Source organism: Manis javanica, chromosome 5 (genome assembly GCF_040802235.1).
Source record: "Manis javanica isolate MJ-LG chromosome 5, MJ_LKY, whole genome shotgun sequence".
Taxonomy (NCBI): Eukaryota; Metazoa; Chordata; class Mammalia; order Pholidota; family Manidae; genus Manis; species Manis javanica.
In genome coordinates, this window is record NC_133160.1 from 27,167,469 (window position 1) to 27,184,454 (window position 16,986).

The following is a 16,986-nucleotide window of genomic DNA, read 5'->3' on the forward strand; positions in this document are numbered from 1 at the left end:
GTGAGTGGGTGCCTGGGACCGGCGCCTGAGGACAAAGAATATCCCGCGTTTATCCCTGCGGGACTGGTGGGCGGGTGCCTGAGACCGGCACCTGAGAAAGGAGGAAATCGCGTGTTTCCCCCCCTTTTTTTTTCTTTTTGGCGAGCGCTTTTTGGAAGCCTTAAAGGGACAGGGAACCCGGTGCTAGGGAGGCAGGGCGGCGGGACTGGTGAGCGGGTGCCTGGGACCGGCACCTGAGGACAAAGAATATCGCGCGTTTTTCCCTGCGGACCGATGGGCGGGTGCTTTTTGGAAGCCTTGAAAGGACAGGGACCCTCGTGCTAGGGAGACAGGGCAGCAGGACCAGTGATCGGGTGCCTGGGACCGGCGCTGAGGACAAAAAAAAAAATCACCTGTTTTTTCCCTTTTTTTTTTTTTTTTTTGCTGTTCCCTCTCTCATTGTTGCTGTTGTTGTTTTGGTATGGAGAGTGCTTTTTGGAAGTCTTAAAGGGGCAGGACAGGTTACTTAGACCAGAGGTAGGGAATCTGGGGATCTATAGGAACTCTAACCCCCTGGGCAGCAGGGAGCACAGAGGCCCCTTAAGGAGATAAATAGCCTCCCAGCCGCTCCCCCTCCAACGGGGCTCCAACATTTTGGAGGAACAGCCCCAGCCAGGCCACACCCACAGCAACAGCGGAAATAAACCCAATAGCAACCGGGCAGGAAGCAGAAACCCTGTCTGCACACAGCTACCCAGCACAAGCCACTAGAGGTCGCTATTCTCCCAGGAGAGGAAGGCCACAAACCAACAAGAAGGGAAGCTCTTCCAGCGGTCACTTGTACCAGCTCTGCAAACTATCTCTATCACCATGAAAAGGCAAAACTGCAGGCAGACAAAGATCACAGAGACAACACCTGAGAAGGAGACAGACCTAACCAGTCCTCCTGAAAAAGAATTCAAAATAAAAATCATGAACATGCTGACAGAGATGCAGAGAAAAATGCAAGAGCAATGGGATGAGATGCAGAGAAAAATGCAAGAGCAGTGCGATGAAGTCCGGAAGGAGATCACAGATGTCAGGAAGGAGATCACAGAAGTGAAACAATCCCTGGAAGGATTTATAAGCAGAATGGATAAGATGCAAGAGGCCATTGAAGGAATAGAAGCCAGAGAACAGGAACATATAGAAGCTGACATAGAGAGAGATAAAAGGATCTCCAGGAATGAAACAACACTAAGAGAACTATGTGACCAAGCCAAAAGGAATAATATTCGTATTATAGGGATACCAGAAGAAGAAGAGAGAGGAAGAGGGATAGAAAGTCTCTTTGAAGAAATAATTGCTGAAAACTTCCCCAAACTGGGGGAGGAAATAATCAAACAGACCATGGAATTACACAGAACCCCCAACAGAAAGGATCCACGGAGGACAACACCAAGACACATAGTAATTAAAATGGCAAGGATCAAGGACAAGGAAAGAGTTTTAAAGGCAGCTAGAGAGAAAAAGGTCACCTATAAAGGAAAACCCATCAGGCTAACATCAGACTTCTCGACAGAAACCCTACAGGCCAGAAGAGAATGGCATGATATACTTAATGCAATGAAACAGAAGGGCCTTGAACCAAGGATACTGTATCCAGCATGAATATCATTTAAATATGAGGGCAGGATTAAACAATTCCCAGACAAGCAAAAGCTGAGGGAATTTGCTTCCCACAAACCACCTCTACAGGGCATCCTACAGGGACTGCTCTAGATGGGAGCACCCCTAAAAAGAGCACAGAACAAAACACACAACATATGAAGAATGGAGGAGGAGGAATAAAAAGGGAGAGAAGAAAAGAATCTCCAGACAGTGTATATAACAGCTCAATAAGCGAGCTAAGTTAGGCAGTAAGATACTAAAGAAGCTAACCTTGAACCTTCGGTAACCACGAATTTAAAGCCTGCAATGGGAATAAGTACATATCTCTCAATAGTCACCCTAAATGTAAATGGACTTAATGCACCAATCAAAAGACACAGAGTAATAGAATGGATAAAAAAGCAAGACCCATCTATATGCTGCTTACAAGAAACTCACCTTAAACCCAAAGATAAGCATAGACTAAAAGTCAAGGGATGGAAAAACATATTTCAGGCAAACAACAGTGAGAAGAAAGCAGGGGTTGCAGTACTAATATCAGAGAAAATAGGCTTCAAAACAAAGAAAGTAACAAGAGATAAAGAAGGATACAACATAATGATAAAGGGCTCAGTCCAACAAGAGGATATAACCATTCTAAATATATATGCACCCAACACAGGAGCACCAGCATATGTGAAGCAAATACTAACAGAACTAAAGAGGGAAATAGACTGCAATGCATTCATTGTAGGAGACTTCAACACACCACTCACCCCAAAGGATAGATCCACCAGTCAGAAAATAAGTAAGGACACACAGGCACTGAACAACACACTAGAACAGATGGACCTAATAGACATCTGTAGAACTCTACATCCAAAAGCAACAGGATATACATTCTTCTCAAGTGCACATGGAACATTCTCCAGAATAGACCACATACAAGCCCACAAAAAGAGCCTCAGTAAATTCCAAAATATTGAAATTCTACCAACCAATTTTTCAGACCACAAAGGTATAAAAGTAGAAATAAATTCTACAAAGAAAACAAAAAGGCTCACAAACACATGGAGGCTTAACAACATGCTACTAAATAATCAATGGATCAATGAACAAGTCAAAATAGAGATCAAGGAATATATAGAAACAAATGACAACAACAACACTAAGCCCCAACTTCTGTGGGATGCAGCGAAAGCAGTCTTAAGAGGAAAGTATATAACAATCCAGGCACACTTGAAGAAGGAAGAACAATCCCAAATGAATAGTCTAACATCACACTTACCAAACTGGAAAAAGAAGAACAAAAGAGGCCTAAAGTCAGCAGAAGGAGGGATATAATAAAGATCAGAGAAGAAATAAACAAAATTGAGAAGAATAAAACAATAGCAAAAATCAACAAAACCAAGAGCTAGTTCTTCGAGAAAATAAACAAAATAGATAAGCCTCTAGCCCAACTTATTAAGAGAAAAAGAGAGTCAACACAAATCAACATAATCAGAAATGAGAATGGAAAAATCACGACAGACTCCACAGAAATACAAAGAATTATTAAAGACTACTATGAAAACCTATATGCCAACAAGCTGGAAAACCTAGAAGAAATGGACAACTTCCTAGAAAAATACAACCTCCCAAGACTGACCAAGGAAGAAACACAAAAGTTAAACAAACCAATTATGAGCAAAGAAATTGAAACAGTAATCAAAAAACTACCCAAGAACAAAAACCCCGGGGCCAGACGGATTTACCTCGGAATTTTATCAGACACACAGAGAGGACATAATACCCATTCTCCTTAAAGTGTTCCACAAAATAGAAGAAGAGGGAATACTCCCAAACTCATTCTATGAAGCCAACATCAACCTCATACCAAAACCAGGCAAAGACCCCACCAAAAAAGAAAATTACAGACTGATATCCCTGATGAATGTAGATGCAAAAATACTCAATAAAATATTAGCAAACAGAATTCAACAGTATATCAAAAGGATCATACACCATGACCAGTGGGGTTCATCCCAGGGATGCAAGGATGGTACAACATTCGAAAATCCATCAACATCATCCACCACATCAACAAAAAGAAAGACAAAAACCACATGATCATCTCCACAGATGCTGAAAAAGCATTTGACAAAATTCAACATCCATTCATGATAAAAACTCTGAGCAAAATGGGAATAGAGGGCAAGTACCTCAACATAATAAAGGTCATATATGATAAACCCACAGCCAGCATTATACTGAACAGCAAGAAGCTGAAAGCATTTCCTCTGAGATCGGGAACAAGACAGGGATGCCCACTCTCCCCACTGTTATTTAACATAGTAGTGGAGGTCCTAGCCACGGCAATCAGACAATGCAAAGAAATACAAGGAATCCAGATTGGTAAAGAAGTTAAACTGTCACTATTTGCAGATGATATGATACTGTCCATAAAAAACCCTAAAGACTCCACTCCAAAACTACTAGAACTGATATCGGAATACTGCAAAGTTGCAGGATACAAACTTAACACACAGAAATCTGTAGCTTTCCTATACACTAACAATGAATCAACAGAAAGAGAAATCAGGAAAACAATTCCATTCACCATTGCATCAAAAAGAATAAAATACCTAGGAATAAACCTAACCAAAGAAGTGAAAGACTTATACTCTGAAAACTACAAGTCACTCTTAAGAGAAAGTAAAGGGGACACTAATAAATGGAAACTTATCCCATGCTCAAGGCTAGGAAGAATTAATATCGTCAAAATGGTCATCCTGCCCAAAGCAATATACAGATTTGATGCAATCCTTCTCAAATTACCAGCAACATTCTTCAATGAATTGGAACAAATAATTCAAAAATTTATAAGGAAACACCAAAGACCCCGAATAGCCAAAGCAATCCTGAAAAAGAAGAATAAAGTAGGGGGGATCTCACTCCGCAACTTCAAGCTCTACTACAAAGCCATAGTAATCAAGACAATTTGGTACTGGCACAAGAACAGAGCCACAGACCAGTGGAACAGATTAGAGACTTCAGAAATTAACCCAAACATATATGGTCAATTAATATTTGATAAAGGAGCCATGCACATACAATGGCAAAATGACAGTCTCTTCAACAGATGGTGCTGGCAAAACTGGACAGATACATGTAGGAGAATGAAACTGGACAATTGTCTAACCCCATATACAAAGGTAAACTCAAAATGGATCAAAGACCTGAATGTAAGTCATGAAACCATTAAACTCTTGGAAAAAAACATAGGCAAAAACCTCTTAGACATAAACATGAGTGACCTCTTCTTGAACATATCTCCCCAGGCAAGGAAAACAACAGCAAAAATGAGCAAGTGGGACTACATTAAGCTGAAAAGCTTCTGTACAGTGAAAGACACCATCAATAGAACAAAAAGGAACCCTACAGTATGGGAGAATATATTTGAAAATGACAGATCCGATAAAGGCTTGACGTCCAGAATATATAAAGAGCTCACATGCCTCAACAAACAAAAAACAAATAACCCAATTAAAAAATGGGCAAAGGAACTGAACAGACAGTTCTCTAAAAAAGAAATACAGATGGCCAACAGACACATGAAAAGATGCTCCACATCACTAATTATCAGAGAAATGCAAATTAAAACTACAATGAGGTATCACCTCACACCAGTAAGGATAGCTGCCATCCAAAAGACAAACAACAACAAATGTGGCGAGGCTGTGGAGAAAGGGGAACCCTCCTACACTGCTGGTGGGAATGTAAATTAGTTCAACCATTGTGGAAAGCAGTATGGAGGTTCATCAAAATGCTCAAAACAGACCTACCATTTGACCCAGGAATTCCACTCCTAGGAATTTAACCTAAGAATGCAGCAATCAAGTTTGAGAAAGACAGATGCACCCCTATGTTTATCGCAGCACTATTTACAATAGCCAAGAATTGGAAGCAACCTAAATGTCCATTGGTAGATGAATGGATAAAGAAGATGTGGTACATATACACAATGGAATGCTACTCAGCCATAAGAAGTGGAAAAATCCAACCATTTGCAGCAACATGGATGGAGCTGGAGAGTATTATGCTCAGTGAAATAAGCCAAGCGGAGAAAGAGAAATACCAAATGATTTCACTCATCTGAGGAGTATAGGAACAAAGGAAAAACTGAAGGAACAAAACAGCAGCGGAATTACAGAACTCCAAAATGGACTAACAGGTACCAAAGGGAAAGGAACTGGGGAGGATGGGTGGGCAGGAAGGGATAAGGGGGGGGAAGAAGAAGGGGGGTATTAAGATTAGCATGCATGGGGGAAGGGAGAAAGGGGAGGGTGGGCTGCACAACACAGAGAGGACAAGTAGTGACTCTACAACATTTTGCTAAGCTGATGGACAGTAACCGTAATGTGGTTGTTAGGGGGGACCTGATATAGGGGAGAGCATAGTAAACATAGTATTCTTCATGTAAGTGTAGATTAAAAATTAAAAAAAAAAAGAAAGAAAGAAAGAAAGAAAAAGGGGATTACTCCTTGATAGGATAAAACTATTGGTAAATCAAAGATCAATGCATGCTTTAAATATCCTTAATGTTGATCACTTAAAGGGTGTCAGATGATCAGCTATGGAGGTACTCTTTTCTGATATTATTCCTTTCTCTTAATAAAAAAAAAAAAAAGCAGTTAATGTGTGCTGACCTCCAATGAGTTCTGCACAGTGGTATAGAGGGCATGTCAAAGTGTGGGTAAAGGGTCTGTTTCTTTCTATGCAGAAGATCAAGGCCTAGCTTGGATACCCAGAAAATGAACTAAGATACGATATGAGGAGGAGCTTCCGGCATCAGCACTCTCTGGAGGACTTGTGCCGGGGGATGATCATCAAAAAGCCTCCACAGGGATCCGGATGATGCTGCGGTTGTGGCTGCATCCAGCCCACCGTCTCCTGGACTTGCCATAAGAATGAGGAGGGAGATGTCTAGGCTGGCATTTGCATACAGTGAGACAATGAATTTGACCGGATCTGTACTGTTGGAACTCAAGCAGGAGTTGGGAGGGGTGCAAGTTGTAGCACTCCAAAATCTCATGACTATAGACTATCTACGGTTAAAAGAACATATGGGATGTGAACAGATCCCAGAAATGGGCTGCTTTAATTTGTCTGATTGTTCAAGTACAGTTAGACAATATCCACCATATCATAGATAAATTTTCACAAATGCCTAGGGTGCCTAAATGGTTTTCTTGGCTTCACTGGAGATGGATGGTAATTATAGATTTGCTTTGTTTATGTCACCGTATTCCTATTATGTTAATATGTGTGTGCAAATTAGTTAGTAGTTAAAACCTATACATTCTTAAGGTACTCTACAAGAAGATATGTCAAAGAAATAATCAATCCTCCCATGTTTCCTTCCATATGCTACATCTATAGCTTTTCTTCTTCCTTCCTAATTACAACCCTTAAATAGAATTCATGCCTCATATCGAATTTACCGAGTATCATAATTCCTCCAGGTGGTAAAGATACCTCGAGACAAGTGCTGGGCATAGAAGCCACAGGGCATAAATCTGCAAAGAAGTAAAAACCTAACCTTTTCAAACAATATGGCTTCTCTCTCACTTACCAACTTTACATTTCTCTGTATGGCCCCGGAAGATGACTGGTTAGCCAGAGACGGGTAAGATTCCTCAAGATAGGAACAACCAAAGACAGGCACAGTCGCAGGGGGGCCATCAGGTGAGAATTTGGGGATCAACAAAGGTGAGGCTCAGAACCTCACCCCTCCTGCTTTGAGAGAAATCTTCTGCATCCGTGGATGTCTTGCTGCCCTTGTCTAGCCTGGATTAATACTTAGTCCATAGGCACACACCTGATCATCTGATCATCTACATTTGCCCTCTTACAGCACTAAACTCTGTTTTCTAACTTTATCTTGCATCTACCTACCACTTCAGCATTTTATTAAAAATAAAAATAATAATAATAATAGAGGGAGAAATGTGGGATCAACATATAAATCAACTACAAAAATCAAACAAATATTCATATTTGACCTGATTGTTTATAGGTCATAATGCGTGATCAAAACCGAAAGTTTCTGTGATGAATGCCCTTGTACTGTTCACCTTGTAAGAATTTATTCACTATGTAAGAATTCGTTCACCATGTAAGAACTTGTTCGTTATGCTTCAGAAGATTGGAGACTGACGAGAATTAGGCTTGAAATGGATTAATGATTGTACATTGAGCATTGACCCCCCTATACTGAATTTTATTGTTGTTAACAACCATTTGATCAATAAATATGAGAGATGCCCTCTGAAAAAAATATATATGTATATATATGCTTAAAGTCTACATAGACAATGAGATTAGAAAAAAGCTGGAGGGAAATGCATTTAAATCTTAATGGTGCTGGTTTCTGGGTAATTCTGGGATTCTGTGCTTTCAATTTCTTCCCATCAGTTTGTGCTGTCCACACTTAGTGCTATGCACAAGTATGTTTGCATAAAGCAGGAAAATGTTTGCCTTTTGTCTTTGTTCAGGGGCGCCTGGTTTTGTGACCCTGGCACCTGGATCAGTGGAAAGTGGGTTGAGTGTTTTGTTTTATCCTCTCTGACAATAAAGATGACTGAGATTTTGTTGGTGGTGGTGACATATTTTGGGGACACATATGCTACCACACCTGACTTAGCAGGAGTGAAGAAACCTCTGATTTCCCATCTGGCATGATTCTCTCTACTTCCACCCGACTGTGCTCTCTGCCTCATGCAGGGTGGCAGCCAGCAGAGGAGCTGAATCTTCTCATGTCCACTGTGCAGGGTCACTTTCCACCGTGGTCCCCACATGGGCAGAGAAGTGGCAAGTAAAGTGAAAGTGAGCAAAGGGGAGAATTAGCAAAGGGCATAATCAAAACAAGACCTGAGGAACTTGGCTAAAATGCTGTCTTGGTGAATGGCTGGAAATATGACATTTCACTGTAGATATATGTGAAAGGGAATGAGTTTGTTCTCCAAACCACTTTAAATTGAATAACAAGTCTTAGAAAATCTTGTTTGTTTTAGGATAAATCAGACTTGTATGTCTTCATTCAATAACCACTCATGGTCATGGACTATGTGTCGGGCACCATTGGACTTGCTGGGGTAAAGCAGTGAACAAAAATGATACACATTCCTGCCCTTAAGGAGCTCATAGTGCAGAAAATGTTCCTCATCACTAGCTGGGTCAGAAGGGTAGTAGACCATCACCATTCTCATGGGGCATCTAGGAAATTTGGGGACCAGATGGGAGTGGTGACTTGCCTGGGCCCCCAGCACCATGCACTGTGTCCAGGGTGAGCCCGGCTCACAGCACCCCTGAGTGGGCGCACCTCTTGCACAGATAATCTTCCTGCAGACCAGGCCTCGCCTGCCACACATGGCTGCCCTGCTGAGTAGCTGCATGGATGGCTACATCTATGCCTGGTCCATACACAGGAATGGGGGCCTACTGGGGAAGTTCCCTGTGGACTTTGGAGACAACGGGGATGTGGTCGTGGGCTCCATGGCCACTGATGAAAATGACTGGATCCTTGTCACAGGGGACTGTAAAGGACACATCAAGGTGAGGAAGGACGGGCACTGAGGCTGAGGGCTGGTGTCAGCCAAGCTCTGACCCCTCTTTGCCACGTGTGGCACTGGCCTAGGCCCTAGTTCCTCTGGGACTGGTTTCATTTGTAAAACAGTGGGCAGTAGGGTGGATTACCTCTGAAGTCCTTTCCTGCTCTGGTGTGCCTAGTGAAATGAATGAGGGCTTGGTTCAAAAGGCCCCTCCAAAGAAGCCATTCCCAGTGGGTCCCACACTCTATCGTTCTCTTCCTACAGCTCCCTCACCCCCGAGCTGTGCATCTCATCTGCGATCAGCTGTCTCAGGAACTGGTTTTGTGCTTTGTGGTGAGACATGAGGCAAGACTGTCTTGTCCTTCGGCAAGTCAAACCCTCTTTGCATGCTAGCTCAGATCTGGCCTGAAAGATCCCTTGGGCCCCTTCTGGCCCTGAATGTCTGGGTATTTCATAGATGTGAGTAAGAACTGTCCCTCAGGAGAAGAGAAATGGTCTGGGAGGAGCCCACAGAATGAGCTGGTGTTGGGGGTCAGGGGTGCCAGGCCACTAACTTACCCTTTGTGCCTAGATCTGGGACATCAAGGATTACTGCACATTCACTGACATGTGGCCATTCCAATCCAGTAGAACAAACAAGTTCCGGTACCTAATTCCTAAACAGGGCCAGATCAGCCTCCCATACTACATCCCCTTGAAGGAGAAGGAGGTAGGCAGGTTACTGAGTGGCTGCTCAGAAAAGTGCCTTTGATCTCCACTAAGTAGCTGGGATCATAGTTCTTTTTTTTTTTTCTATTTAATGGTTGTAATTAGGAAGGAAGAAGAAAAGCTATAGAGGTAGCAGATGGAAGAAAACATGGGAAGATTGATTATTTCTTTAACATATCTTCTTGTAGAGTAACTTAAGCATGTATAGGTTTTAAACTACTAATTAAATTGTGCACACACATTAACATAATAGGAATACAGTTACATAACCAAAGCAGATCTATAATTACCAGCCATCTCCAGTGAAGCCAAGAAAACCAGTTAGGCACCCTAGGCATTTGTGAAAATTTGTCTATGATATGATGGATATTGTCCAACTGTACTTGAACAGTCTGAGAGAAATCAGACAAATTAAAACAACCCATTCCTGGGAACTGTTCACATCCCATATGTTCTTTTAACAGTAGATAGTCTGTAGTTGTAAGATTTTGGAGCGCTACAACTTACACTTCTCCTAATTCTTGGTTAGTTGTCAACAGTATAGATCCAGTCAAATTTGTTGTTTTACTGAAAGGACAGGCCAGCTTAGATATCTCCTTGTTCATTCCAATGGCAATTCAAGGAACTGGTGGGATGAATGCAGCTACAACTGCAGCATTGCCTGGACCTTTGTTGAGGTTTTTTGATGATCATCTTCTGGTATGAGTCTTCCAGAGAATGCTGATGTTGGAAGTTCTTCTTCATGTCATATCTTAGTTCCTTTTCTGGGTAGCCAAATTAGGCTTTGATCCTCTGTATATGCACAAACAGACTCTTTGCCCACAGTTTGATATGCCCTTTATACCATTGTGTAGAACTCATTGGAGGTCACCACACAGGAACTGCTGTTAGTCCATTCTTGGGTTCTGTGATTCCACTGCTGTTTTGTTCCTTCAGTTTTTCCTTTGCTCTTATACTCCACAGATGAGTGAAATCATTTGGTATTTCTCTTTCTCCGCTTGGTTTATTTCACTGAGCATAATACCCTCCAGCTTCATCCATGTTGCTGCAAATGGTAGGATTTGCCCTCTTCTTATGGCTGAGTAGTATTCCATTGTGTATATGTACCACATCTTCTTTATCCATTCATCTACCGATGGACATTTAGGTTGCTTCCAATTCTTGTCTATTGTAAATAGTGCTGCGATAAACATAGGGGTGCATCTGTCTTTCTCAAACTTGATTGCTGTGTTCTTACTGTAAATTCCTAAGAGTGGAATTCCTTTGTCAAATGGTAAGTCTGTTTTGAGCATTTTGATGAACCTCCATACTGCTTTCCACAATGGTTGAACTAATTTACATTCCCACCAGCAGTGTAGGAGGGTTCCCCTTTCACCACAGCCTCGCCAACATTTGTTGTTGTTTATCTTTTGGATGGCAGCCATCCTTACTGGTGTGAGGTGATACCTCATTGTAGTTTTAATTTGCATTTCTCTGATAATTAGTGATGTGGAGCATCTTTTCATGTGTCTGTTGGCCATGTGTATTTCTTTTTTGGAGAACTGTCTGTTCAGTTCCTCTGCCTATTTTTTAATTGGATTATTTGATTTTTGTTTGTTGAGGCGTGTGAGCTCTTTATATATTTTGGATGTCAAGCCTTTATTGGATCTGTCATTTACAAATATATTCTCCCATACTGTAGGGTTCCTTTTTGTTCTATTGATGGTGTCTTTTGCTGTACAGAACCTTATCAGCTTAATATAGTCCCACTTGTTCATTTTTGCTGTTGTTTTCCTTGCCCAGGGAGATACGTTCAAGAAGAGGTCACTCATGTTTATGTCTAAGAGGTTTTTGCCTATGTCTGTTTCCACGAGTTTAATGGTTTCATGACTTACGTTCAGATCTTTGATCCATTTTGTATTTACTTTTGTATATGGGGTTAGACAATGGTCCAGTTTCATTCTCCTACATGTAGCTATCCAGTTTTGCCAGCACCATCTGTGGAAGAGACTGTCATTTCGCCATTGTATGTCCATGGCTCCTTCATCAAATATTAACTGACCATATATGTTTGGGTTAATGTCTGGAGTCTCTAGTCTGTTCCACTGGTCTGTGGCTCTGTTCTCGTGCCAGTATCAAATTGTCTTGATTACTATGGCTTTATAGTAGAGCTTGAAGTTGGGGAGTGAGATCCCCCCTACTTTATTCTTCTTTCTCAGGATTGCTTTGGCTATTCGGGGTCTTTGGTGTTTACATATGAATTTTTGAATTATTTGTTTCAGTTCATTGAAGAATGTTGCTGGTAATTTGATAGGGATTGCATCAAATCTGTATATTGCTTTGGGCATGATGGCCATTTTGACGATATTAATTCTTCCTAGCCATGAGCATGGGATGAGTTTCCATTTGTTAGTGTCCCCTTTAATTTCTCTTAAGAGTGACTTGTAGTTTTTAGAGTATAGGTCATTCACTTCTTTGGTTAGGTTTATTCCTAGGTATTTTATTCTTTTTGATGCAATTGTGAATGGAATTGTTTTCCTGATTTCTCTTTCCATTGGTTCATTGTTAGTGTATAGGAAAGCTACAGATTTCTGTGTGTTAATTTTGTATCCTGCAACTTTGCTGTATTCCGTTATCATTTCTAGTAGTTTTGGGGTGGAGTCTTTAGGGTTTTTTATGTACAATATCATGTCGCCTGCAAATAGTGACAGTTTAACTTCTTCTTTACCAATCTGGATTCCTTGTATTTCTTTGTTTTGTCTGATTGCTGTGGCTAGGACCTCCAGTACTATGTTAAATAGCAGTGGGGAGAGTGGGCATCCCTGTCTAGTTCCCAATCTCAGAGGAAAAGCTTTCAGCTTCTCACTGTTCAGTATAATGTTGGCTGTGGGTTTATCATATATGGCCTTTATTATGTTGAGATACTTGCCTCCTATGCCCATTTTGCTGAGAGTTTTTATCATGAATGGATGTTGAATTTGTCAAATGCTTTTTCAGTATCTATGGAGATGATCATGTGGTTTTTGTCTCTCTTTTTGTTGATGTAGTGGATGATGTGGATGGATTTTCGAATGTTGTACCATCCTTGCATCCCTGGGCTGAATCCCACTTGGTCATGGTTGTATGATCCTTTTGATATACTTTTGAATTTGGTTTGCTAATATTTTATAAAGTATTTTAGCATCTACATTCATCAAGGATATTGGTCTGTAATTTTCTTTTTTGGTGGGGTCTTTACCTAGTGTTGGTATTAGGGTGATGTTGGCTTCATAGAATGAGTTTGGAGGTATTCCCTCCTCTTCTATTTTTTGGAAAACTTTAAGGAGAATGAGTATTATGTCTTCTCTGTGTGTCTGAAAAATTCCGAGGTAAATCCGTCCTGCCCGGGGGTTTTGTTCTTGGGTAGTTTTTTGATTACTGTTTCAATGTCTTTGCTCGTAATTGGTTTGTTTAACTTTTGTGTTTCTTCCTTGGGCAGTCTTGGAAGGTTGTATTTTTCTAGGAAGTTGTCCATTTCTTCTAGGTTTTCCAGCTTGTTGGCATATAGGTTTTCATAGTAGTCTTTAATAATTCTTTGTATTTCTGTGGAGTCTGTCATGATTTTTCCTTTCTCATTTCTGATTCTGTTGATTTGTGTTGATTTTATTTTTCTCTTAATAAGTTTGGCTAGAGGCTTATCTATTTTGTTTATTTTCTCAAAGAACCAGCTCTTGGTTTCATTGATTTTTGCTATTGTTTTATTCTTCTCAATTTTGTTTATTTCTTCTCTGATCTTTATTATGTCCCTCCTTCTGCTGACTTTAGGCCTCATTTGTTCTTCTTTTTCTAATTTTGATAATTCTGATGTTAGACTATTCATTTGGGATTGTTCTTGCTTCTTCAAGTGTGGCTGGATCGCTATATACTTTCCTCTTAAGACTGCTTTCGCTGCGTCCCACAGAAGTTGGGGCTTTGTGTTGTTGTTGTCATTTGTTTCTATATATTCCTTGATCTCTATTTTAATTTGTTCATTGATCCATTGATTATTTAGGAGCATGTTGTTAAGCCTCCATGTTTTTGTGAGCTTTTTTGTTTTCTTTGTAGAATTTATTTCTAGTTTTATACCTTTGTGGTCCGAAAAATTGGTTGGTAGAATTTCAATACTTTGGATTTTGCTGAGGCTCTTTTTGTGGGCTAGTATGTGGTCTATTCTGGAGAATGTTCCATGTGCACTTGAGAAGAATGTATATCCTGTTGCTTTTGGATGTAGAGTTCTATAGATGTCTATTAGGTCCATCTGTTCTAGTGTGTTGTTCAGTGCCTGTGTGTCCTTACTTATTTTCTGACTGGTGAATCTATCCTTTGGGGTGAGTGGTGTGTTGAAGTCTCCTAAAATGAATGCATTGCAGTCTATTTCCCTCTTTAGTTTTGTTAGTATTTGTTTCACATATGCTGGTGCTCCTGTGTTGCGTGCATGTATATTTAGAATGGTTATATCCTCTTGTTGGACTGAGCCCTTTATCATTATGTAGTGTGCTTCTTTATCTCTTGTTACTTTCTTTGTTTTGAAGTCTATTTTGTCTGATATTAGTACTGCAACCCCTGCTTTCTTCTCACTGTTGTTTGCCTGAAATATGTTTTCCATCCCTTGAATTTTAGTCTGTACATGTCTTTGGGTTTTAAGTGAGTTTCTTGTAAGCAGCATATAGATGGGTCTTGCTTTTTTATTCATTCTGTTACTCTGTGTCTTTTGATTGGTGCATTCAGTCCATTTACATTTAGGGTGACTATTGAAAGATATGTACTTATTCCCATTGCAGGCTTTAAATTCGTGGTTACCGAAGGTTCAAGGTTAGCTTCTTTAGTATCTTACTGCCTAACTTAGCTTGCTTATTGAGCTGTTATATACACTGTCTGGAGATTCTTTTCTTCTCTCTCTTCTTATTCCTCCTCCTCCATTCTTCATATGTTGGGTGTTTTGTTCTGTGCTCTTTCTAGGAGTGCTCCCATCTAGAGCAGTCCCTGTAAGATGCCCTATGGAGGTGGTTTGTGGGAAGCAAATTCCCTCAGATTTTGCTTGTCTGGGAATTGTTTAATCCTGCCATCATATTTAAATGATAGTCGTGCTGGATACAGTATCCTTGGTTCAAGGTCCTTCTGTTTCACTGCATTAAGTATATCATGCCATTCTCTTCTGGCCTGTAGGGTTTCTGTCGAGAAGTCTGATGTTAGCCTGATGGGTTTTCCTTTATAGGTGACCTTTTTCTCTCTAGCTGCCTTTAAATCTCTTTCCTTGTCCTTGATCCTTGCCATTGTAATTACTATGTGTCTTGGTGTTGTCCTCCGTGGATCCTTTCTGTTGGGGGTTCTGTGTATTTCCGTGGTCTGTTTGATTATTTCCTCCCCCAGTTTGGGGAAGTTTTCAGCAATTATTTCTTCCATGATACTTTCCATCTCTTTTCCTCTCTCTTCTTCTTCTGGTACCCCTATAATATTGATATTGTTTCTTTTGGATTGGTCACACAGTTCTCTTAATATTGTTTCATTCCTGGAGATCCTTTTATCTCTCTCTATGTCAGCTTCTATGTGTTCCTGTTCTCTGGTTTCACTTCCATCCATGGCCTCTTGCATCTTATCCATTCTGCTTATAAATCCTTCCCAAGTCTGTTTCATTTCTGTAATCTCCTTTCTTTCATCTGTGATCTCCCTCTGGACTTCATCCCATTTCTCTTGCGTATTTCTCTGCATCTCTGTGAGCATGTTTATGATTTTTATTTTGAATTCTTTGTCAGGAAGACTGGTTAGGTCTGTCTCCTTCTTTGGCGTCTCTGTGATCTTGGTTTGCCTGTAATTTTGTCTTTTCATGGTGATAGGAATAGTTTGCAGAGCTGGGACGAGTGATGGCTGGAAGAACTTCCCTTCTTGTTGGTTTGTGGCCTTCCTCTCCTGGGAGAATAGCGACCTCTAGTGGCTTTTTCTGGGTAGCTGTGCACAGACAGGGCTTCTGCTTCCTGACCAGCTGCTATGGAGTTTATCTCCACTGTTGCTGTGGGCGTAAACTGGCTCGGGCCACTGCTCCAAAGTGGTGGAGTCGCTTTGAAGGGGGAGCGGCTGGGAGGCTATTTATCTCTGTAAGGGGCCTCCGTGTTCCCTGCAGCCGAGGGGATTAGAGTGCCCAGAGATCCCCAGATTCCCTACCTCTGGACTAAGTGTCCCACCCTGCCCCTTTAAGACTTCCAAAAAGTACCCACCAAAACAAAACGACCACAAAAAAAAAAAAATGGCCACTCATTTTTCTTTATTCTCCTGAGCCAGCCTCAGGCACCTCTCACTGGTCTTGCTGCCCTGTTTCCCTAGTTTTGGGGTCCCTATCTCTTTAAGACTTCCAAAAAGTGCTCGCCCAAACAAAACAAAACAACAACAACAACAACAAAAATGGCCGCTTGCTTTTCCTTTGTTCTCCGGCACTAGCCTCTGGTACCTACTCGCCGTTCTTGCTGCCCTGTTTCCCTAGTATCCAGGGCCCCACACATGCACTGTGTCTGCACTCTGGTCCGGATGGCTGGGCCTGGGTGATCAGCAGTCCTGGGCTCCCTCTCCTTCCCACTCTGACTCATCTCCTCCCACTGGGAGCTGGGGGGAGGGGGCTCAGGACCTGCCGGGCCAGGGCTTGTATCTTACCCCCTTTGTGACGCGCTGGGTTCTCGCAGGTGTGGATGTGGTCGGGATGTTGTCCTGTGTCCGCTGGTCTTTATTCTAGGAAGAGTTGTCTTTGTTGTATTTTCATAGATACATGTGGTTTTGGGAGGAGATATCCACTGCTCTACTCACGCTGCCATCTTGGCTCCACCCCAGATCATAGTTCTTTTACTGAGATTCTATCTTTTCTGTTTCTTGTTCAAGGTTGTGGAAGAGTTTCTGTTGACTTGAAGTCACCATTAAACAGTAAAACACAAGTGTGTACACACCAAATATACCTACATACATACACATGCACATGTATACACACACATACACATACATTCCATGGGCATGGATCTTTGCAAGGAGAGCCCTGGAGTCATGAATTCTTTTTAAAAATAATGAAAATATCTTTGTATATTCTCAGGTAGGTAATACC

At 41.2% G+C, this 16,986-nt stretch overlaps 2 protein-coding genes across 3 annotated transcripts in view; one reads left to right on the forward strand and one right to left on the reverse strand.

The window, feature by feature from the left end:
- LOC140849515 (syntenin-2-like) overlaps positions 1 to 16,986 on the reverse strand; it is a 137,805-nt gene that overhangs the window by 76,894 nt on the left and 43,925 nt on the right. The window lies entirely within an intron of this gene.
- The window catches only part of LOC140849694 (uncharacterized), a 48,409-nt gene that overhangs the window by 18,780 nt on the left and 12,643 nt on the right, over positions 1 to 16,986 (forward strand). The window contains 2 exon segments of the mRNA XM_073238037.1: positions 8,983 to 9,204; positions 9,772 to 9,909. Coding sequence (XP_073094138.1) covers positions 8,983 to 9,204; positions 9,772 to 9,909 — 360 coding nt within the window.